This window comes from Mauremys mutica, chromosome 14 (genome assembly GCF_020497125.1).
Source record: "Mauremys mutica isolate MM-2020 ecotype Southern chromosome 14, ASM2049712v1, whole genome shotgun sequence".
Classification (NCBI taxonomy): Eukaryota; Metazoa; Chordata; order Testudines; family Geoemydidae; genus Mauremys; species Mauremys mutica.
The window spans coordinates 14873104-14897748 of NC_059085.1; the positions used below are offsets into that span (position 1 = coordinate 14873104).

The 24645-nt window shown below is 43.5% G+C and overlaps 2 protein-coding genes across 7 annotated transcripts in view; one reads left to right on the plus strand and one right to left on the minus strand.

The window, feature by feature from the left end:
• DUS2 (dihydrouridine synthase 2) overlaps positions 1-21865 on the minus strand; it is an 89523-nt gene extending 67658 nt beyond the window's left edge. For 3 of the 6 annotated variants that reach the window (XM_044987648.1, XR_006573570.1, XR_006573569.1), the window contains exons 1-6: positions 21772-21865; positions 15067-15209; positions 9659-9704; positions 4461-4552; positions 3390-3433; positions 2240-2300 (exon numbers count right to left, since the gene is read on the minus strand). In XM_044987648.1, the coding sequence (XP_044843583.1) occupies positions 2240-2300; positions 3390-3433; positions 4461-4552; positions 9659-9704; positions 15067-15209; positions 21772-21865 (480 nt within the window). Of the gene's footprint in view, positions 1-2239; positions 2301-3389; positions 3434-4460; positions 4553-5534; positions 5687-9658; positions 9705-15066; positions 15210-20186; positions 20905-21771 lie in introns of those variants that run through there. The other 3 variants (XM_044987650.1, XM_044987649.1, XM_044987651.1) reach the window with 2 other exon arrangements.
• Positions 21866-21972: 107 nt separating this feature from the next.
• Positions 21973-24141, plus strand: DDX28 (DEAD-box helicase 28). The gene has a single exon (XM_044987406.1). The coding sequence runs from the start codon at positions 21973-21975 to the stop codon at positions 23644-23646; it is 1674 nt and encodes a 557-aa protein (XP_044843341.1). The 3' UTR covers positions 23647-24141.
• The last annotated feature ends 504 nt before the right edge of the window (positions 24142-24645 follow it).

Here is a 24645-nt window from a genome sequence, read left to right on the forward strand (position 1 = left end):
GTTCCAAAGCATGGAACTATTGCTTCTCAACAAATTGGGTTGGGGGTTTTTTTGTTTTTGTTTTTTTGGTAGGTTGTTTTTTTTAAACATTAGCAAAACACTTCCTCCTAACTTTGTTCTTGGAAATAGGTACATCTTTTTTGATGGAACTTTCCAAAAATATTCAGGTTGAGGCAGATGACCAGCACAGAACATGTCAACCTGAAATTTCCAACTGAAAACAGTCTTACAATTAAAAAAGCATTAGAAAACCTTGACTACAGGCATTGTTACCAGCTGTGTCTGTAATCAATCAATCTTAAACATTCTCCCTGATTACAACATATTCATTTAATTCAACAACTGAAGATTATGGTAAATTTCTTATTATAGTTTCCAACATGAAATCCACTATCGTGTACAAAAAATGTTTTATCTATACTTCTCTTGTAAAGAGATGTACCAATTTTGTTCTGAAATATGCTAACATGTATATCCTAAAATTATTATGATTATCAACATTTGCAATTTTATAGCAGAATGAATACTGTTCACAAATTCAACTACTGTACAAACTGCTCAAAGGTATCAAAATCTGATTTCCATATCCAAAATATATAATCTATATTTAACTCTTCTGTTACGCCTATCCTTGATATAATTCCAGAGAAGAACTATTACCCTGTTATAAATAACCATAAATAGATTAGCATATGAAAATGTCATATGGACAATAGGAACTGATCAAGAATTGTATTTTAATGGAATTGATCAGTCTATTCAAATGTTGTGGTTTTACTGTCTTTAAAATATCATTGATTTCCAGTTTATTTCTTATTTAGCAATAATTTTATTGTTAAAGATTATTTGTGTGATTTAACTAATCAGCATCATTTGGTAATAATGAATATTTGATATTTGTTTAATATTAATAAACTGTAATTATAAAAATGAAAATTTCTTCCTCAATAAAATAGATTTTTGGCTCTGAGAACGACAGCATTAATTCTATTTGCTATCTCTTTATTTAATAAAATAATTCTTTTATATGTAAGCATTTTGAGGTGTTCCTTTTTCATGTTGGAGTGGAATAAATATTAGTTTTTTCTTTTACAACTGACAGTGGTAACAGCAATTAAAATACCAGTCAATGTTAATGCTAATTCTTATATCTACAGTTAAAGGATGCTGCAAGTCAGACTCATTTGCATCACCCTGCTACAACAGAAATGATCCAAAGGTCCCAATATATTTCGTTTAAAGGAAGTTGAAATACCAAACTAAATTTCTTTAGCCAACAACAATAACCAGAAGGCTGAGATTTTGGTGTTTTGTAACCTTCCAATAGAAAACTGCAATGCATTGAAGTCAGGGGTCACCTTAAGCACCTCTGTCTCCTATCCCCAGAAACAATACATCTATTTAGAGCAAAGCTTCCCTGTTTTTCTGTTCATGCAACAAGCTAGTTATTCCTGTGAATAGATTGGGCTGATGAACAGCCAGCATGTGCAGCCTTCTAAAGCTGCTGCATCCCTAAAGATGAAATTGTTGTTTAAGCTGAAGAGAACCTTCCAATCATGATGTAATGCTGGAGAGCATTCTGGCAGCCTGTCCTTCAGCCTAAGTGAGCAAGCAATGAAATTCCCTTTTGCTTAGTGATAATAGAAACAGGGGGATTGATTGGATTGCAGTGGAGAAGGGCAGGGGGCACAAAAGCAGATAAGCCTGCAGACAGTGAGAAGCACTTTTAACATGGCCCTAGGAGGAAGCTGACAGAGAGATTCCTTTTGAGCAAAATACTGGCTGGAAAGAGACTTGAAATTCTGTTCAAGGAAACTGCTTCCTCTTTGTTCCTACTATATTCATGGAAAGATGACTGTGTGTATATTTTTTGTAAATAAGCAGGATTGTACCTAGGAGATACCTGAGTTTCATTAATTTCTCCTGCTAATTTAAATAGCCTGCAAGGCCTCAAATTTTGACTAACAAATCAGAGAAAAGGGAGCAACAATAAAATGGCTGGCCTGATGCTTCTAATGGTCTGGACAAATACAGTTAACAATTCAAAATAAGGACAAGAAATCATAGTTGCAGCCAAGAATAGAATGACTCATTGCAACTACAAATAATTGAACATTCACAACATTCAGAACAGAGAAAATCAAATAACTTGCCAGAACCAGAAAAGCAGAACATGTGTTACATCCTGTGCCTCTTAAGCAGGAAAAGAGAATATTTAAAGAGATTAAAATCAACCTGCCTTAGTAGAATATTCTTTTGGACAGCCCATGTTGACATCAATCCCAGCTACATCATTCTCTCTGAAAAGAAAAGAACAAAAAATCCCCACAAATATTTCAGACTAGAAAAAGGAAAAAAGCATCTTGCCAGAGAGCCTGCTCACATGAGTTTTCCATCCCCAAGAGGTTTAGATGAGAATTTGAAGTTTGGATATTTTTTCCAAACCTCTGAATCTTTTCTTTTATCTCCTCACTAGTTTAAATTTTGTGTATACTTATACAGTGGTCTCCAAAGCCATTTCAATACATATTTAAGAATTTCATTTGCCTTTATTGAAGAATTCAAAGACTCTTACTGAGTCTTAGGGAACAAACATAGTTAGGATGTTCTCCCCACAGTCTCAAACCCTGCAACATATTGTTTTATATCATTTTTCAAAAAAATAAATAAGAAAAATTTCTCATGATTTCTCAGGAGATCTTATGTGGGTTTAAAAGTATATTCCTCACCCCACTGAAGCAAAACTTCCATTGTTTTTCCTTCTACTTAACACATCTGGTTGAGAGCTTTAAAATTACAAAGAATACAAGAAACTGGTCAATAGGGCTTTATCAGCAGGTGTGCAGCACCCAGAAGAAAACACATTGAGGACAGAGACCTGGTATGCCTATTACAAAGTTGCACAGCAGTCACTCGCATGAAAAGTAATTGCTTGAGCAGCTACTGCCTTGAAAAAAAATCATTACTGCTAATGGGAGCAGGAGTACAGCCAGTTCATGCTGTTTCCCCACTGATCTTTCTAGATGGCGAACCCTGCTGCAACTTGCTGAGCAGCTCCTTTAACACTTAGTGGGATGTGGAACTTTTGTTTACCCTAGTAGCTCTGCTAATCACACAGGACTCTCATACCTTACTTCTGACTTTTAAAAATATTAGTTTCCCCTTGAAAGACTTATAAACAACTAATAACAACAACTAATGATGATAATAGTACAAATAAAAAAGACTAGGGAAAAATACATCAAACTGCATCAGAAGTTTTCAGTGCCTGGTTTCAAATGATAGCTGCATTTGGCTAAAACTGAAAACTAGTCTTTACAAATTAAATTACACCTCAGCAAGCCACAGGGAAAGAAATTATTTTCAGGTAAGAGTCTATGAGAACTTACACAAGCTTGGCTACAGCCAAGGCTCTCTCAGCATCTGCTGATCCCTGTGGGGCAAAAAGGATGTAATCAATATTTGTTCACTTGATTCTGTTTTATAATAAATGTTTTTGTGCAGATATACACTGTTTATACACCTTTTAGAGTAGGTATATGTATAATATGACAGAGATCCACCACTAGATAGCAAAATTAGTCAGTTAGAGACATATCTGAAGTCAGCCTAGTGTGTGAAGTTAAGAATGTACTTAAATCTTGGCAGGATCAGGGCCCATCATATAACACAAATGTTGTCCTGCATTTTAAAAGTCAAAACTGAATTTGTTTTAATCTAATAAAAACATTATATTCATAATAAATATTGTCCCTTTTTCTTATAAATATGGAAATTTTAGCTGAACCACCATGACAGAGACATGCCTAAACTGAGAACTGGGTGACTGTAGCTCTGTAATCCTTGCCCACCAACCCTTGCTTGCGTTGTCTAAAACTTATATTATTTGGGGCAGGAACAATGTCTGTCTTTCTTGTGTGAAGTGTATGGCATTGTGAAATGTTAAACATCGCTGTTATTTACAGGATTGACACATGCAAATGAACCAGTTAACTGAATGAATGAACAAGGAAAACAAAAAATGTTGTTAAAAATAAGTGCTAAATGTTACTAAAAGTACTAAACACAAATGATGTCTAGCTATAAGTTCTATTTAATGAAATTACAAACGATGGTAAGATCTCATTTCACTGTAATTTAGTTTTGGTACTAGTATGTTTGAACATAAAGCTAAAATAACATGGTGTAGAAATAAGCTACATCTGTGGCCCACAATATACACAGTGGTCACCTATTCTGTGTATGCTTGTATGTAATGTAGCTTGTATACAATTAGTTTAGAAATCCTCCAATGCAATCAGTGTGAAATTAGAGTCCTGAAAGATTAACCCTAGTTAAGAAACCTGGGAGCTACCTAACATCTGACACAGATGTCTACACTTAGACATATCTGAACAGTACAGTGCTAGTAAAATTAATCTACTTTGATATCAGAAACGTAAGTGTTCTTGGTTTCTTACCATTTGAAAGACAACACAATCTCTCTCTCTCACACACGTTCTGAAAACAACTCTTTCGTTAGGAGCTACAAAGTCCACTGTTTCAAGCACCTCTACATGAAATAGGAGAGACACACAAAATTCGGAGAAAATAATATAGTTAAATATAATCACAAAATAAGCCAGGTGAAGCAATTAAAAATATACAATGTGCATATAAATGAAATTCTACCAAATAAAGCTGTAGACTTCAATGTCAGAATCATAAAGTTTATCAAGAAGCACTGCAGAGTTGAGTCATATATGCAAAATCAACTAGACAGAAAAGTTCATTAGGTTGTAATACAAACTAACAGAACGGACAATTAAGCGTTACAACCAATGCTTCGTCCCTCACACAGATATTTGTGAAAAAACAGTGGTTTTAGAATAGGGGTGAAATGCAAAACTTACTGTTGAATGTCCTAGTTCATGAGTCTAAACTATCAACTTGAAGTTATTTAAATTTTAACAAAACTTGTTTATGAAAGCATATATAGAAACAACTATAAATGAGTTCTTTCCCCGAATGGCTAGAGCAGTTCTTCTGCTCTGTCTGTTAGTGATGCGCTTCGGCTAGCTTTTCTAAAGACAATGTTATGTTGAAATACGTATTTTTTTTAATTCCTTGGTCAATGCTACTAACATAACTGTAAGCTACTGCAATGCACCTTAAGCCAACCAGGGGGCTGAAGGTCATGCAGAACCAGGGACAGCCTATTTAGTCGGCAGCCTACAGCTTTCATTATGAGGCGGCCTTGGCTTTAAAATCTAGCCCATGTTCTGGCAAAAACAAAACAAAAAATAGATCTGTTGATTTTCAGGCCATACCAAGGCTTTTGGAGAGGGAGAGGCTTATGGATTAAAGCCTGTGTAAAGATGTGTAGTTCCTGGAGTAAACAACAGTTACTAGTTTTATTATTTGCCTTTGTAAGCTATGTCAAAGCCACTTGGAGCTTTAACATTTGGGTTAATAGGTTTAATTTCTTTCCATTTCTAATAAGATCGAGAAGTATTTTAAAATGTGAACTTTTAATATTCATGAATTTCTCTCACCTTGCATAATGCATGTGAACTATTCACTTTCACTCTCCAGTTCTCAATCACCAGGCATAATGCTGCAGTGTTGCTTATGGATACCCCAGGAGAATGCTGGACTCCAGACATCTCCTACCGTCACCCTATACTAGAATTAAAACGACTTCAATCCAACTGAAAAAAATTCATTTTTTTTAAACCTTGTTTTCAGAAAACATTCTGAGCCCAAGCTAACCTGATGGCATCTCAAATTTGTGTAATTTACTGAAAGTATACATAGCATTCTTCCTCTCCCCAAAACACTGCCAGGTTCTCTGGGACAGACTGCAGTTGAGCTTACTGCAAAATCCATGTGCTAAATCCAAAAGGATTACTGCAGTATTCTAAAACATTTGTGAAGAGAGGTGCGTACAGCAAAACAGTGACTTGTATTAGCCTACAGAAATTAACAGATTCCAAAATCTTCTTGATAAAAGGTCTTAATGAGAATTGCACGTGTTATGAAGCCTTGAATTTAATACAGTAAATTCGAGTATAAAACAATTGAATTTAACTCCATGATCAAGACGAAAACAGACAAGTCACTGAGAAGCTGTAAGTAACATTGATTCAATGTTTTATTTTTCTAATCGTTCAGACTGAATATTTTTATAGATTATTATATATCAAAATACAGTAACTAATTTTACCTTTACAGAACTGCTGATATTCCTATATTAAAGTGGGCTGGATCAAATACCTCAAACGTCCCCTTCTCTACTTCCATCATGGGGCCAATTAAGCCATGCTTTAAGTAGGAGCAGTTCTATTTTGGTTTCAATGGGAATAGCACCCACTTACACCAAGGCTCACTTTGGCCTATGTTCATTAATGTAGGTGAGAGGTTCTAAAAACGTGGCCACAAGCAAATGGCTCTCCTCATCCAGTTTTCCTTAACCACTTGAAAGCAGTCCTCAGATGCCAAACACACCCATAAAACACTCTATTGGTTCTCATGGAAAATGGCACAAAGGATTCTGAGGTGCAACTGAGGACTGGCTGCAAGTAGTACATATGGGATCACAGAAAAGAAAAAGTGATTCAGTGAGGGTTAGCAGAAGGATAAAAGGTTGAAAACCACAACTCCAAGTGCTCAAAGTGAAAGCTGTGACTGCATAAACGGTGGAATCTCAAGTAGGAGTAGAGGTTATTTTACCTCTGTATTCGGCACTGGTGCAACCGCTGCTGGAATACTGTGTCCAGTTCTGGTGTTCACAATTCAACAAGGATGTGGATAAATGGGAGAGGGTTTAGAGAGGAGCCATGAGAATGATTAAAGGATTACAAAACATGCTTTACAGAGATAGACTAAAGGAGCTCAACCTAGAGTTTAACAAAGAGAAGATTAAGGGGTCACTTGATTGAAGTTTATACAAGAGGAACAAACATTTAATAATGGGCTCTTTAATCAAGCAGAGAAAGGCATAACACAATCCAATGGTTGGAAGTTGAAGCCTGACAAATTCAAAATGGAAGAAAAGGCAGATTTGTTTTTGTTTTGTTTTGTTTCTTTTAACACTGGGATCAATTAATTATTGGAACAATTTAACCAGGGGTTGTGGTGGGAGCAATTAATTATTGGAACAATTTAACCAGGGGTTCTGGTGGATTCTCCATCACTGACAATTTTAAAATCAAGATTGGATATTTTTCTAAAAGTTCTGCTCTAGGAATTATTTTGGGGAAGTTCTACGGCCTGTGTTATATAGGAGATTAAACTACAGGATCACAATTGCCTTTTCTGGCTTGAATTCCATGAATCTCTAAGTTTGATGGGAAAAAAAATACAATTTTTAGCCAATAACTTGCTAATATAAAAATTAGCAAACTGACTCCAAGGTTTAGTTGGAACATTAAAGAATTTTATTACGCAAAAACAGTTTTCATGTGATTAAGCTGACAGATGCCACCTAGAACATCCTAATGAAACATCATTATAAATACAGATGAAATAGATTGACATCTGGCGTCAGCAACTGAGGAAAACAAATGTGGTCTCTTCGCAAAAATATCAATAATATTAGACAAAGTATACTAATACACCACACCATATACAAATTCCTCAGAAATCATAATTGCTAATGTCACCTGACACCTTTAGGACGAAGGTGCTAGTCCCTCTTTATCTCTTAAGATCCACTTTGAAGGGCAGAGAGGCGTATAGATCTTTGTGGGGAACCTTCACACTGGGACGAATCTCATTTCTTGTAAGCATATACTTGTAGACTCAAATTTTAGCTGCTTTCAGAAGAGTCAGTTAAGCCCTTCTCATTCAAACTGAGAACATAAACTGGGCCATCTTGTAATGATTTACACAGAAAAATTCATTATAGCCAACGGGACTATATTAATTATAAATCTATATAGAATGTGTTCCATTTGGTCCATTAATATCTATGCTCTGCCTTGTTTCTGGTCCAGTTCCTCACCCTTTTCATGCAGTCACTACTCATTATTTGAAATGTATGTTGCAGTAGCACCTAAAGAGCAACCAGGTCAGGACCCCATTGCAATAGGCTCTGTACCAAAGTGGAAGCTACTATTTTAGTTGAAGATTCTGAAACCTAAAAATTGACGTACACCTTTGTCACCCCATTTTCATCTTCAAACAGGTTCATCTTTTCTTTTCAACTAACCGTTACTAAAACATAAACATTAATAAAACAAAACAAATCTAGACCCAGTTTGCTACATGTTTACATGATAGTTAAAAAATTCAGCATGTGTTTTCTTGGGTTGTACAGCACCATTACTGTGATATTCACCGTTATGTACCTTAAAACAGTACAGAAATTGTAGGTTTTCAGCTTACGAATGGGGAGAGGGGCAAGCCAAATAGTCAAGGCAAGAGCTCAAAAAACTGACCTACACTGAGAAAAGCAATGTGCTGAAGACTACTATCCTTGAGTGTCCATCTGAGCGACCACATTAAAGAGGAAACTGCTTGGTATAGGTATTTGTGAACATGACTGTGTGTTCCAACGTATGTTCTAATAATTGCCTCCAGGTTTTCTCACCAAAAAACAACCCAAAGCCCATTGTATTTCAGCTGTAATACTTATATTCTTAATCAGAAGACTAACTATATAGGTGATATAGCTTAGTGGAGTTCTCCCAATAAAAAGTTATTAAGGAGGAAGTTTATTCAGCACCAATGAGTTTGAATATATAGAGATAAAACACAGCATACATTTAATGGAAATAAGTGCATTCAGTGCACTTAAAACCACCTCAGTTTAAATGGTAAAAGGGCACATAATTGTAAATATGTTAATTTGAATCTATAATTCAACACAGATGCTCCCAATGTTTCCTCAATAGAGCTGGTCAAAAGTAGGAGCACAATTAAAAATGACTTCAATATTTTCTACAAGAGTTTGTAAGTTATTTTAATTTTGCAGGTTTTGATACGGAACAATATTTTCTTTATTCGAAACTTGGAAAAAATCCCACATTTTTGGTGCTAATTTCCCATTACAAAAAGGAGAGTTTTTTATCAAAACATTTTTCATTCATTCAAAAAAATAAAAATTGACCAGTCTTCAGATTCTATCTGTAAACATTACTAAATATGCTTTCAGTCCTGTTAGCTTCATACATTCATTACAAAGCGAGCTGGATTCTATTCTATATAATGAGACACCAACCAAATTATCAACTAAGGTTTCAGTTATGGAAACTTTACTATTGTTATGACACAAAGAACTAAAACCTGACCAAAAAAAAATATCCTCTGTAAGCTGAACAAACTGACTCAACTGTTGGAGAACATATAAACTCATGTCATTCTTTAAGCATGACAAGTCATTTTCTAAGATTTCATCAATTATGTGCAAGTTGCTAAAAGCAAATTAGATCTTGTTCTTTTCGTCGTAATACTTTAGGTAATTATGAATAACAGTAAGGAAATTATATTTTCCATTTTTTTAACCCAAATGTGTCCCTCTAACAATTTATTAAATGGAATGGGAATATGAACACCTCTTGTAGCTACTGCTTAAGTGTCTCTGGCTACCAAACCAACAAAGTAACAGCATTTCTCATCATTTACTGAAACTAAAAAAGGGTACTTGGAAGTTTTTATCAAAATATATTGTACTTGCCATTTACAACTCTTTTGCACTGCACCATCTTTATGTCAATCAGCTCCTAAGAATAAAGATCAGAAATATATGTAAGTGAATTAAAAAACTAAATAAAAATAAACTAGCAAGTTTATCAGAGTAAAATTAGTTAATTTGCCTCTTATGAGAGATACTATATTTCATAGAGAGAGAAACAGCACAAAAGAACATGAATGAAAATTAAAGAAACACTATAAAATACAGTAGTTCATGACCACAATTAGATTTCATAATCATATGTACAGAAATGTTATAACAATAGACTAGATCAGCAACCCATCTAATCAACTACCCTATGGTAATTCTAGAGCTTGGGGTAAAAAGTGACCAGACATCTATAGCAGGACACTAATCCTATTACTCAGAGGCTGAAACAAAAAGAGGCAACCTCTCATCAGCAAAGTCTAGGAGCATTACCTTGATGAGAAGTCCAGGACCCACCTCTCTAGATCGGAGAAACTATGAAGTTTCCTGGAGATATTCTCAAATGCTGAAAGAATCAGATTCTACTGACAACTTTTCTCCATTTCTTCACTATCCAACAGCCATTAAATGAGGCAACAACAAAAAATATTTTTGTCTTTGCTCAAACTATCTAGCCAAGGTCAAACTCTGTATCATACAGAAAAGCAACCTATTTTAGAAGACAAAAGAAAGCCAAACAGTTAAGGAATATGGAAGACAAAATTGTATGAAGATTATAATGAACTGAGAGCCTACGTTATCTACAGATTAAAGTTCCCACTCTATTGTGATCGGTCCTTTCTTTTCTAGAAGAACATTTTCATATCCTGTGATAATTTTGAAAGCTATCACAATGGCCATTCCACAATCAAATAAAGGATCCGCCAGTATTTCTATTACAGAATCAATTTTTCAGGACTTCTAATTTGTATGGTAAAGCTACAGGCTGTAACTATAAAAAGTGTCTCAGCCTGGGAATTAAAATGTATAGGTTCTTTTCTGCAGGCTTCTGTGCTGGAAAGCCAAGCTTCAAGACCCCAGACAGCAGGAAGCCCAGCCTAAAAGGGCATTTTGGTAGCACAGGCAATCCACAACACTATTTTGCCAAGGAACCCAAAGCCAGCAGGTACAATCCAGAAAATTAGCACGGGCAGCCAGTAAAAGGGTATGTTTGGGCAGAGCATCTAGAATATGAACTGATTCAGCATATTCCCCTGGACTGGGACACAAACCTGCATTCAACTCCTAACTCTGCCAGACTTTCAGCATGGCCTTGGGCAAGTCATCTGTATCTCTGTTCCCCATCTATGAACTGGGGATGATTTTCTTCTCTGGTCTTCTCTACACAGGGACATTCCGAAGAGTGAACTACATCCAAAGTGAACTACACTAAATCAAATTAAGTCCACTTCAATTCTGCATAAGAGCATGTGCACATGGGTTTAATGTGGTTTAACTAATCCAATTTAAATGCACACCTTTAATTAATTTGGATTAACTTTCCCAAGTGTCCCTGTGTAGACAAGGCCTCTGAAGGGTATCGTGGGGTATTATAAGATGTGACGCAACCCTCAAGAGACTATTCTCTGTTGGTGCGACTATATCAAACCAAAGATATCTGTTCCAAAATGCTACACTAGAGCATAACCCTCCAAAAATATGACATGAAAACTGTGCATATTAAGGGAAGAAAAAATATTGTAGCAGACAACTGGTCCAGGCAAGAGGGTTATGACCCAAAGCCTATGGAACAGCCAGTGGCTAACCCTGCTGCTTCACAGTAAGAGGGGATGTGTGACCCTCAGAACTTCTTAATGCCAATTGGTAAAGGGCTCACTGTTCTGTAACAGCAACTTCTATCAGGTCAGACAAGCTCACTACACTTAACATACTGCTTTCACAGTATTTATCTATCAGTTACTCGTGGGGGATTCTGCGAGACTGCGCAACCATGGGTGCAGTTTTGGGGGGGGGGGGCTCGCCCTCCAAACAGAGGCAAGGCATGGGGGGGCCACACGGGGTAACATGCCACTGCTTCCCCCTCATTCTACAAGCGCAGAGCTGCCCAACTGAAGGAGGCTGTCTCTCAGCTCCCACCGACTCTGCAGCTGAACGCTGCCTCCTGGGTCCTAGTGCCAGTCATGCTCTCCTTCTGCATGCTGGGAGCCTTCCTGTTTTCTACTCTGTGTAACAGTGAGTGCCCACGGTGGGGCTGGGTGGGGGGAAATGAGGGAAGGGGGGACAGAGGCAGTGGGGAAGGAAGGAAGAGGGAGGTGGAATAAGGCAGGGGGAGGGGGAATGATGGGAGGGGGATGGAGAAGAAAAGGGGATAGGGGAATCATGGGGGGAAGTGGGAGCCCATCACATGGCATCCCCTCGGCGGCAGCAGCTGGGGCTCCCCCATTAAGCAGGCCCATTGAACCCTCACCGTGACAAGCCCTACCCCCCTACACCTGGACCCCTCCGACGAGCCCTCCACACCCTGGGGGTCCAGGTGCACTGCTCCCCTACCAGCTGCACCTGGACCCCCAACCCATCAAACCCCACTGCCCTGGCACCCGTATCCCCCCCACTGAGTCCCCCCACACCCACACCCCCTGCTGACCCCATCTCCCCACACCCAACCCCGCCCTCCTGAGCCCCAACCACCTTCACCTGGATCCTATGCAGAGTCCCACTGCCCCTGTACCTGGAACACCCCAACAAGCCTCTCTACATCCAGATCTACCACTGAGCCGCCCGCTTACAGATTGCCCCACAGAGAAACCTCTCACCCCACACCTGGATCCCCCCACACTAAGTCCCTCCACACTTGGATCCTGCTGGGCTGAGCCTGCCCACCCACACCTGGTGCACCTGGCGCAGAGGGACAGGGCCCCGGGGTGTTTCTGGGGCAGGCCCAGCCCTTGCATTGTGTCAGCCTCAGGTGAAGCCTCACTGCCGAGTCTCTGTAGCAGTAGAAGTGGGGCTTCAGGGTGATCTCCCACCTCAATGCAGCCAGTGACCTGTGCTCCCCACTGCCATGCTGGACCCAAATTTATTTATTGACAAATAAAATTTGCAGCATTTTGCAGAGTTTTAAAATATTGTGAGCATAATTTTTAATTTGTTGGCATGGAATTCCCTCAGGAGTAATCAATAGTTTCTTGTAAGGTATCAAATGAAAGCTGGTGACACACTCTTCAGTAATATCACTGTGATATGAATGTATACATGCTATATAAGGAGTTACACTTACACACTGAAAATATGTTTTAAAATCTGTAACATGGCAGAGTTCATAAACAAGTTCTTTGCCAGACAAAACATGTTTAGTCACCTCTGTTTCAGATTTAAACTAATTATTATTCAATACAATGGAAGCCCCATGTGCACATGCAACCAACAAGGGGATGTGAAATCATGGGGGAAGAGCAGATTAAAACCAGACAGCATTACAAAAGGTTTACTGAACTATAAGTAACACTTCTTTGTTATCCATTCACAGAGGAAATTCCTTGAAGTGTGGGGGTGTTCATGAAAGTTCAGATCCTTGTTTTAACGGAAAACAAGAAGTTCCATTAAATAGGAAATGGAACTACTAATAAGTATAGACCTAAGATTTTGTTGTATGTTTTGTTTTATATATGTAGCCATTTCTGTTTCCACTTATCAGCCTTATTCGCTATCTTTTAAAATTTAACCTTTGATAATAAACTTGTGATTTTTTTTACTATAAATATGTTTCAGTGTTGTAATGTTATTAAGGACCAAATCCTGAGTTGTACCAGTCAAGGGAGGGCTAGCTCAGTGGTTTGACCATAGGCCTGCTAAACCCAGGGCTGTGAATTAAATCCTTGAAGGGGCCATTTAGGAATCTGGGGCAAAAATCTGTCTGGGGATTGGTCTTGCTTTGAGCAGGGGGTTGGACTAGATGACCTCCTGAGGTCCCTTCCAACCCTGATATTCTATGATTCAAACTGTGTGTACACCAGCTTATCTGGTAATTTCTGAGAGTGTCTGCAGACGGGGTTGGAAACTGCCACTCAAGCCAAGATAGCGCAAGTCTGTCTACTCAGTCTGGAAGGCTCACTCCCAGAAGTACTATAGCCAAACTCCATAAGGCTCGCCCACTTCAATCCTTTGCCTCTACGCCAAGAATGCTAACAAGTGTGAAAATTAGAGCTAGTTCTGATGATGGCTTTTGTTCATGGAAAATTGTCTATTTCCAACTAAAATGAAACCACTGTGTTCCTTTAATTGAGGCTCCCAAACAGTGATCAAATAAACTTTCATGACAAACCTGTGCTAGATTCAAATGGCAACATAATAATCAGAGGATCTGTATCTACCAATATCCCGGGCCAGCTATTCCCTTCTAACATTAATTTCTAAATTAAGGGAATGCATGTGTAGCCAATTTGTCCATTTTATCATTCATTTATTGAGTGTTGTATGATGTTATAATTAACTCATATACTATATCATAGATAATCGTTGTATGCTACATAGATTTAAATTGTAGGATTATAGACGTATAAGATTGATCAGTAATTAGAAGTGATAAGTATGTATTAGATATCTAAGTAAGTAGGGCTGAAATGCAAGGCCTACAGGCTGAGGCCTGTAAAATGTCAACTTAGTTACTAGGCCACTAGCTTAAGAAATGCTTGACATAAGTAAGTGACCAAAGAATAACTCTATGACACAAGATTACAGGAAAAGATGTACCTATGGGTGATCTTGCAAAAAATTAACAGTAAAAGTAATTTTTTGCTGACAAGATACCTGGTAGTCACATTTTTCTAACACGTGCCCTTACCACAAGGTGCACTATTTGTGTACATGCTAATGAGGTATAGTCAGAATCATATTATAAAAAGAGGTTGTCTAGATTAGAAAAATTGAGCTTCCTATGGAAAACTCCATCAGGAACCATCCCTCTACTAGTGATCAATTGGCAAGGCAGCCATCAAACCATAAGAATATTGTTAAGGATAGGAGTATAACTCTATTCGTAACTTGTGCACAGGTCTTTATAGAATTTTTATATATATGCATAATCATAACTTTAATTGTAACTTTAGTAAAACTTGTAAAACAGACTTGTACTTGTAAATGTATGAGCGGTCACTATCCTTGGTCTTTCTGTGTTCCTAGAGAAGCTAAATCTTGAAGCAAATTGCATAAGTGACTTTCACTCCGTTGAACTTGAAACTGTAGCCACTAGAGACAAACCCACAGTGGTGTAATACCACATTACAAAATTCACTTTAAATAAAATAAAAGGCTACACATGAAAGTTTGAAGACCATACAGTAACAATGCTAATCCCTTTAACATCTATGAGGATATGACTACTGAGTACTGAGAAACCAATATTGTTCATAAAACTGACGTATCATAAGAAAACAGAGCCTCCCCCATCTCTTTAGCCTTCATACCTCACAGTACACAATATCAGCACCAAAATCCAAAGCCAAAAGACGCATGGGTAATGTTCCAACCCGCACCATGGGAGCAAGAATTTTCTTGCTTCTGAAACAAAGCGCTGGAGTGTTCACAGTCATTCCTTTTGTTGTATGCTCTGAAACACAAAGTGAAACAAATGAGAGAAACATTCTCTCTGCCAGTGGACATGTAGAATCAAGATTTCCTTCCCCCACTGTCATCAAAATTCCAGGGTGCTTTTTTTTAAAACCTACAATTTATTACTAAAAAAAGTTGCCATTTTGATCGAAAATGGATCTAGTTAAAGGGATAAATCTCACTTTCTCAGATGAGTTTCTTCAGAATCCCTGCATTTGACTGCTAAGGAGCAAAGTAGACTGTTTTATAAGCCAACCATCTAACAGAAATACAGGTGAGCCTTCACTCCCAGCGTACTTATAACTAGAGTCCTATGCAGATACAAAATTATATCTGCGGATGAGGATATCCATGGATATAAAGTGGATGTCTACAGAGCTGCAGGGCTCTACCAGGAACCGCACCCAGCCCGGTCAGCTCCTCCAGCATTGCTGTACCACTTCCAGCCTGCCCACTGGCATGGACACCAGGCTCACTGGCAGCTGTCGTGCTCACACTAGTGTATGAAAGCATCTCACACGCTCCCAGAGAGGAGTCCCTTCCATGCCGCGGTGTGCATCTCTTGTCTGGGAGCACAGTCATTGTTGATGAGGCATGGTGGCAGAGAGGGGTCAACTGGACACCAGGAGGAGGATGGGAGAAACAGACTGGACAAGGAGCTAGGGGAGGGAGGAACTGAGATTGGCTGGGTAAGACAACAGGGGATAAGGTGGAGGAAGGCTTTAGAACAGGGGTCGGCAACCTTTCAGAAGTGGTGTGCCGAGTCTTCATTTATACACTCTAATTTAAGGCTTCGCATGCCAGTAATACATTTTAATGTTTTTTAGGTGGTCTCTCTGTAAGTCTATATATTATATAACCAAACTACTGTTATATGTAAAGTAAACAAGGTTTTCAAAATGTTTCAGAAGCTTTATTTAAAATTAAATTAAAATGCAGATCTTCTCAATTTAGTGTGATCCTTGCCCTGGCTTTTCTTTGCTGCGTTTTCCGATGTCTGGCACGTATTTGGATACTTTAAGCTGCACACAGGCTTCTGAGTGATCAGTTGTTAACCGGCTGGCAGGAGGTCAGCGACTGGAACTCCAGATCGGCAGCTGAGGTGAGTGGAGCTGGCGGCTGGTAGGGCTGAGCAGGGCCGGAGACCTGGACCTTGTCTGGCAGGGGGCCTGCGGTGGAACTCCAACTGGAAGCAAGGTGAGTGGCGCTGTGGCGGGGACCTCAGCTGGCAAGGGGCCAGCAGCCGGAACCCCAGAGCAGCGACTGAGTGTCTCAGCCCGCCGCTGCTCTGGGGTTCAGGCCACCAGCTCCTGCCAGCCGGGGTCTCAACACGCTGCCAGCCTGGGGTTCCTTCCCCCAGGCTGGCAGCGGGTGCTGAGTGGGACCGGTGGCGGGACTCCGGCTGGCAAGGGTCCAGCAGCAGAAACCCCAGAGCAGCAGCGGGCTGAGCAGCTCAGCCTGCCGCCTTGTGCCATCAAAAATCAGCTCGCGTGCCACCTTTGGCATGCGTGCCATAGGTTGCCGACCCCTGCTTTAGAATGTCTGGGCAAACAGACTGGGATGAGAAGCCTGAGGAGTGGAAGTGGCTGTGTGAGGAGAATAGGACAGGAACAGGATGGAGGGAACAAGGCAAAAGGGTAAAGCTTGGGAGGCATGAGCAGAAGGGTCTGTGCCCATTGCAGCACACTCCCTTCCAGAGCCTGCAACGGGACTAAAGATTTCTGCCTGAGTCTAACCATTCTTCTGCTGTCACCAAATACTTGTGAAACCCTCTGACAAAGTGTCTTGTTCCTCTCTACAGCTAGTACACATATAGGATTACAATCAACTATCAGTTACTCCATTAGCTCAAGTGGCAGAAGTGTGTATGGTAGATCTAAAGGTTCTAACTCTACTGATGACGCATGTAGGGGTTGATAATATGTCACAGGATGGAATTTGTGCTTTTGCAGTGTAGCTTTTTATAGCCCAAGAAATTACAGAGAAACCCAAAAACACTAGATGAAAACATTATAGTTGCGAAGTCCAGGTCTCAAGATTTAGGAATTGCCAGAATTAAGGTTGCCTGGGAAACCTTACTTTGACTCCTTTAAGCATATGCATTATGATACAAACTTTAATTACATAATTACATACCATTTTTTCCAACGCACTCCTGCCTCATTCAGTGTACAGGATAGACTTGCTCTGGGGATGAATCAGGGGTATGTAATGAAGGAGACTTGTTTGTAGGACCCCTGCTTCATTTGTTGTAGAAGCTGTATAGTGACTGAACAGGGGCTTGCAGGAAGAGAAAGGATTGTCTCATGGTTAAGGCAGCTGAATGCTGCCCTGGTGAACTGGATTCTCTGCCACAGAAATGTGATGCGAGGCAACTCATTTAAAATCAAACCTTTCAGAGGTGGTCACTAACTATGTGTTGCTTATTTTCTGGATACTTGACTTGAAACTTTGGTATGTGATCTGCAAAAGTGATGATTACTTACAATTACAGCTGAAGTCAATTGGATCTGTGAACACAGAGTCCTACATAATGTTACGGGCCCTGTAAAACTCAGTCCTAGGCATCTCCAATTGGGTACCCAAACTTAATGGATGCGTTTGACCTTAATCTCAGTCCCCACATCTGTAAAATGGGGATATAATACCCTCTCATTTCACAGATCTCCTGTGAAAATAAATTCATTAGTGTCTGAGTGCTTCACAAACATTACAGTGATCAGGTACCATAGAAAAACCCATGAAGGGATTATTAATTCTGTCTTCAGAGAAGGATTGCAGTAATGTGCAATAAATAAGGCATGGGCAACAGTGAACAACGAGAAAACAAAATACTGAATAGCTGCCAAGTGAGTACCATCTATTATGTGCATTTAATGAGGTAGGAATCCTATGGGAAAAAATACCACGTGACTAATTAAAGACTATCACAACTTATATGCACAAGAGAGGGATGAATTAAAGTTACGCAGACAACTTTAATTCCAGCATTTCCTTACTTCTGAGTGCTTCACTTTGCAACCTTAATATGTTATTTCAGTTTATTTTCTGTGTTTGATATACACAGTAGAACTCAGTTTATCTGACTAAAAGAAGTGGTATGGAATGTATATGAATAAACAGTCCACGCCTTTGAGACTTCTAGACTGGAGAACTGCAACACTCTCCTGCTGGGGCTATACTTCCAGGTCACTTTCAGCTGATGCAGAAAGCTATGGAGATCACATCACACGAATTTTTCAGCAATTGCACAGGGCTTCCTACATGATGCTGGGTGCAACAGAAGGTGCAGAGTTCAAGCTCCGAAGCCTTATCATGCTTGTGTCCTGTCTGTTCAGGTGCCCTCTTTCACAACCAGCTGTTACAGCAGCTGGAGTCAGCTACATACTACTCCTGAGGGAATTCTGCGCCAAAAAAATTAAAAATTCCATGTGCAATATTTTAAAATTCTGCAAAAATTTGCAAATTTTGTCAATAAATAAATGTGGAGGCTCCAGCATGGCAGTGAGGAACACAGGCCACTGACCAGGTATGGGCAGGCAGCTCAGCCCAGCAGGATCCAAGTACAGAGGGGCTTAGTGTGGGGGTGAGAGGGGTTCCAGGTGTGCGGTAAGAGGGTTCTATGTGGGGCAATCTGAGTGCAAGTGGCTCAGTGGGGGGTCCGGGTGCAGGGAGGATCTGGATGCACAGGGACTTGGTGGTGGGGTTCTGGGTGCAGGGGCAATGGGACTCTGCAGGGGATCCAGATGAATGTGGTTAGGGCTCAGCGGGGGGGCTGGGTGCGGGGGGCTTGGCCTGCCAGGGGAGCAGCTCCCCCGGGGCTAAGTAGTGATGGGGGCAGGAAGCGGGAGATGGGGTGCAGCACTTCCTGCAGCCAGCGAAAGTTTTTTTTTGGGGCGGGGGGTCTGACCCAGTCACTCCCTGCAGGGAACTGTGCTCCTTTCTCACCCCCAGCCCAGCTGGGACTAGCAGCTGTGCCCAGCACAGGGTATGAGCCACCAAGCAAGGCATCCCTAATGCTGGGCGGGGCTCGGTGGGATGGGTGTTCAGGAGGCTTGGGGGGGGGGTTGGGTGTAGGGGCTGAGGCTTGTGGGGGAGAAAGGGTCTGGTACAACAGATTGATATAACCTAGCATTCCCCGACATTTTCCTGCCGTTGTGTTTCATCTTTGGATCTCAATGTTGTGAGAGTCCCTCTTTATCTTTCCTATTGGCCTCTCGTTATTAGAGTTTCTGTTCTCTGCCTTGTGGGTGTAAAGTCATTTTTTCACACAACTGACCGGTTAATTTTAAGTCAGTCACAGACAAAAGGTGACACATTAGCAGAACCTCAGTGAATAGCCTAAAGAAGCAAAGCACCCAGAATCTACATTCTCAAGCAGTTCCTCGCCCTAAAAGAAGCTACAAATACAAGATGACAATTCATGGTAAGAAGTCTGGGGGATAGTTTTTCTTCTTTGCCTACTGTGTCAGCATATCCTTAAGATTGATCTAAAGTTGGCAACTAGAGTTTGGACTAATCATGAAAACAGCAAATTTGGAATAAGGTGCTCCTTTCATATATAATTTAAACTATCTAGGTGACCTGGCCAATTAGAAACAACTTGTAATGTATATTATAACATCTGCACTTGTTCTAACTTTTAAAGTTGCAAGTATGCCAGGAGCCAGTGTCCTAGAATAAAAACTGGGAGAGGTTGCAGTTGTCTTCAGCACCTTTAAAAATGATTTGCCTTCAGATATTTTGTAGCATACTTTGCTACTCTCTCAGGACCTGACTGAAAGCCCACTAAAATCAATGAGTCTTTCCACTGACTTCAATGGGCGGTGCATGAGGCCCTTATTGACCAGATCTTATTTCCAATCAATTTTAATTATAAAAAAGGGACCTGCTTCTGCTACCAGATAAATCAATAAGAGTTCTGCATAGACTTCTGTCAATGCATCCAGCACCCATTAGCATTATTAACACTTACCATCTGCACATGCATCTGAAGAACACAACCCTATGGTTTAAAAATTGGGCAGATATCTACTAATTAGAGGTGACTACTAAACCTCCTAGCTAGAAGCCGATACAGCAAGATCTGGGGGTGGAGAAAGAAGCTATTGGTGGAGTGGAAGAGACAAAATTTTGTCTCACTGCATGAGGCAGGGAGTGACTGGAAAGTGTCTGGCACATGCTAGGCACCACTGTAATCTCTATCTCTACAAACTATCCCCATGGTGTCCTAGGGGGCAGCTCAATCTTCTCAGTACTGGCTCCCACCCAATAACAAGGATTCCTGCCATGGGATTGGTCCCAGGATGGTGCTCAAGGGCCTGCATCTTTTGTACTGACAATTCTGGGCAGCCCTGGACTAAGGAGACCAGGGGGTGGGGAGGGAGAGAAGCAGACACTGGAGCAGTTATAAGAATGGGGAGAAATGGGAGCCAATGAAGCAGCCATGGAGATGGGGGTAACAGCCCAGTGGGCCAGGGGTAGGAAATGGGGACATTATAGCAGCTGTGAGGATTTAAGGATGTTAAAAGCCCGGGGGGTCTGACAGTGAGGTGGCGATAGCAAAAAAGGGGGCAAGGGGAAGGGTACTGGGGCAGCCGCAGGGAGGGGTTGGACCTGGGAGGGAGAAGATGATCTTGGGGGGAGGAGGTGGAAGGGAGCACGGTGAGGGCACAGAGCCCACTGTGGGTGAGCCTGGGGACAGGGGGAGGAGGCCCAAGGGGCTATGAGGATGGGGAAGGGGGGCCTATGGGGAAGGCCCTGGACCAGAAGAGGGAGAGCCTGGGGGACATGGGGTCAGCTGTGGGGGTAGGGGGGGCTGGGGACCCGGGGGAGGGAAGGGGACCCCCGGACCGGCCGAGGGGGAGGGGAGTAGGGCTGGGGAAGGGCCATGGAGGAGGTGAGGGGGAAGGGGACCGGGGGAGGGAAGGGGAGGGGACCCCCGGGCCGGCCGAGGGGAACAGGGCTGGGGGAGGGGAGTAGGGCTGGGGGAGGGCCATGGAGGAGGTGAGGGGAAGGGGACCGGGGGAGGGGAGGGGAGGGGACCCCTGGGCCGGGCGAGGGGAACAGGGCTGGGGGAGGGGAGCAGGGCGGGGGGAGGGCCATGGCGAAGGTGAGGGGAAGGGGACCGGGGGAGGGGAGGGGACCCCTGGGCCGGGGGAGGGGACCCCCGGGCCGGCCGAGGGGAACAGGGCTGGGGAAGGGCCATGGAGAAGGTGAGGGGAAGGGGACCGGGGGAGGGGAGGGGACCCCTGGGCCGGGGGAGGGGAACAGGGCAGGTGAAGGGCCATGGAGAAGGTGAGGGGAAGGGGACCGGGGGAGGGGAGGGGACCCCTGGGCCGGGGGAGGGGAGGGGACCCCGGGCCGGCCGAGGGGAACAGGGCTGGGGGAGTGGGGGAGGAGAGCAGGGCATTGGGGCAGCTCTGGGGAGGTGCGGGGAGCGGGCGCGCAGCCCCAGCCCCATCGTGGAGACCAGCCCGCCACGGGCAGGGCGCACCCAGGGAGCCACACACTGGAGCTGCCCGGCTACCACCGCCCCCAGCCAGCGCTCGGCCGCTCACCTGCCCAACTGGTCCTGGCCAACGGCACCTCGCTCGCCCTCGCGCTGCACTGCTGCAACCACCCACCGACCCTGCACCGGCTCCCACTACGCATGCGCCTCCCCTCCCGGCACCCGTATACACGTCATCAGGGCGCGCCCCTTCTCTCCCCCCACGTGGGTGCTTCTCGCGCAAGGCGCGGGGCTGCTGTAGCCGCCGGGGATGGCGCTGAGCGGGGCCGGGGCGCTGATGGTGGCTCCCGGGGAGCTGGGCCGGAGCGGGGCTAGGACTTCCGCGGTGCGACTCCTCGTGGTGCGCTGGGTGCAGGGCCCGGCGGGCGGCGGCGGCGGGCAGCCCCCGGAGAACGTGGTGCGGATCTCCCGGGCCATGCAGCTGCGGCTGGCTCGGGAGCCGCCCAGGCGGGGCCGGGAGGCGCCGGTGGTTTCGACCCGGGCGGGGAAGCTGCTGTTGCGGAGCCGGCGGCCTCAGCTGAGCCAGCCTCGCTGCCTGACGGCTGGGCGCTGGGAGCGGCCGCTCCTGGTCTCGGCGGGCTGGAAGCACCGGCGCTCCTGCGGGGACTACTTCCAGCTGGAGCGCTCCCAGGAGCAGGCGCCGGCCCTGCAGCCTCCCCGAGCCTCTGGCGGGGACGGCTCCTTCCAGGCGCTGGGGCTGGGGCCGGCGCTGGTGTCCGCTCTGCAGTCCCTCTCCATCACCCAGCCCACGGCCGTGCAGCGCCGCGCCATCCCAGCCCTGTTGCGCGGGGCTAACGCGCTCTGCGCCGCCGAGACGGGCAGCGGCAAGACCCTGGCCTATCTCCTCCCGCTGTTCCAGAAACTCCTGTCTCGGCCCTCGCTGGGCCCGGCCTGGCCGCCCTCCCCTCGCAGCCTGGTGCTGCTGCCCTCCCGGGAGCTGGCGGAGCAGGTGCGCACCGTGGCCTCCTCCCTGGGCCGTTCCGTGGGACTGCGCGTGCGGGAGATTGGCGGGGGCCGGGGCATGGCCAGCGTGAAAAACCAGCTCCGCTCGGATCCCGATGCCGACTTGCTGGTGTCCACGCCTGGGGCCCTGTGCAAGGCGCTGCGGAAGCGGATGGTGAAGCTGGAGCGGCTGTGCTGTCTGGTGCTGGATGAGGCTGACACCCTGCTGGACCCCTCTTTCCTGGATCTGGTGGAGGAGGTGCTCATGCAAGCCCCCATCGCCCACAGCCCCAAGGAGGTGGCTGACCAGTGGGACCCCAAAACCCAGCTCGTGGTCGTCGGTGCCACCTTCCCTGAAGGGCTAGGCCAGTTGCTGAGCAAGGTGACCAACCTGGGCCACTTCACCACCCTCACCAGCCAGAGCTTGCACCACCTCCTGCCCCATGTCCAGCAGAAATTCATCCGCATCAAAGGCAGCGACAAGGCGTCCGAGCTACTGCAGCTCATCAAAGACCAGGGTCCCTCTAACGGAGCCCTTCTCATCTTCTGCAACAATGCCGGCACCGTCAACTGGCTAGGCTACATCCTAGATGATCACAAAATCAAGCACCTGAGGCTACAGGGACAGATGCCTGCAGCTATGAGAGCAGGCATTTTCAACACCTTCCAGAAGGGACAAAGGGATGTCCTCATCTGCACTGACTTAGCATCCCGTGGACTGGATACCAGCCGTGTGGAGCTAGTAGTCAACTATGACTTCCCATCCACGTTGCAAGACTATCTCCATCGGGTAGGGCGGGTTGGGCGTGTAGGCAGCAAGGCACCTGGGACTGTGGTTAGTTTTGTAACCCATCGTTGGGATGTTGATCTGGTGCGGAAGATAGAGACTGCAGCCCGGAGAAGGACCAGTCTCCCTGGGATGGAGTCTGCCATTAAGGAGCCTTTGCCTAAAACAGACCTGACTCAGGCTGACAACCAATGAAATGCTAAAGTTCACATTGGATTTAGGGTGCTGATAATGACTTCTATTGAAGACTAAACCAGCTAAACTTAGGCCTGGTCTACTCTGGAGAGGGGGTGTGTCGATCTAAGATACGCAGCTTCAGCTACGAGAATAGCGTAGCTGAAGTCGACGTATCTTAGATCGACTTAGAATCACTTTGTGTCTTCGCGGCGCAGGATTAACAGCAGAGCTAGTGGAGATCGATTTATCACATCAGATGCGATAAGTCGATCCCCAATAGATCGATCACTACCCACCAATCCAGCAGGTAGTGTAGATGTATTCTGTTTTGTGAGTCAGAATGAGGATATGGGCAAAGAAACAACATAACAAAAGTGTTAAAGTTACCAGTTCTGCCTGGTTAGTTACTGGCAAGTGCATTGATGCATATCAGTATGACCTGCTACTTCATGCTTTTCTAAATCTAAGCAGATGTAACAGACCCCACAACTAATAAATAAATGCTAAATTTTTCCTCGGTTTAGTAAGGGCTGCATTGCATTTGTTCTGTTCCTGAAATCTTGTAATTTTCATTTCAATTTAAATTAGGCATGACTTGAAGGAATTACATATTAATTGATTTATTATAGTCTTGAGCATAGCGCAGGATAAGGTATTGGTGCGTAATTACAATATTCCCTATTATCCTCAAGGAGGCAGTGATTATTAGATGCAACTTATTTAAAAGTTGCAGCAATAACAATTGACTTCTTCAGAGTGTTAATGTATTTTCTCTGAATGCGTTATTTCATGGGTAAAGGTGTTTGTCTTGAATGTGGAAATTAAGTCCTGTTTATCTACAGAATAGGTAAAACAGGTTGAGGTAGTGTAGCCTCGGTCTATTTTCTTTCTCAACCCACGTGGAAATACTCAGAAGCGAATGTGGTTTTGTTTTGAGGTCCTTCATGGAAGTTTAGACCAGCTATTTCTAAGGGGAAGGAGCAACATAAAATGGGAAAGAAAGACACCTTTCAAGCT

Bases quoted from the DNA above. Each gene is read 5' to 3' on its own strand.
- DDX28 (XM_044987406.1), top strand. From the start codon at position 21,973: ATGGCGCTGAGCGGGGCCGGGGCGCTGATGGTGGCTCCCGGGGAGCTG.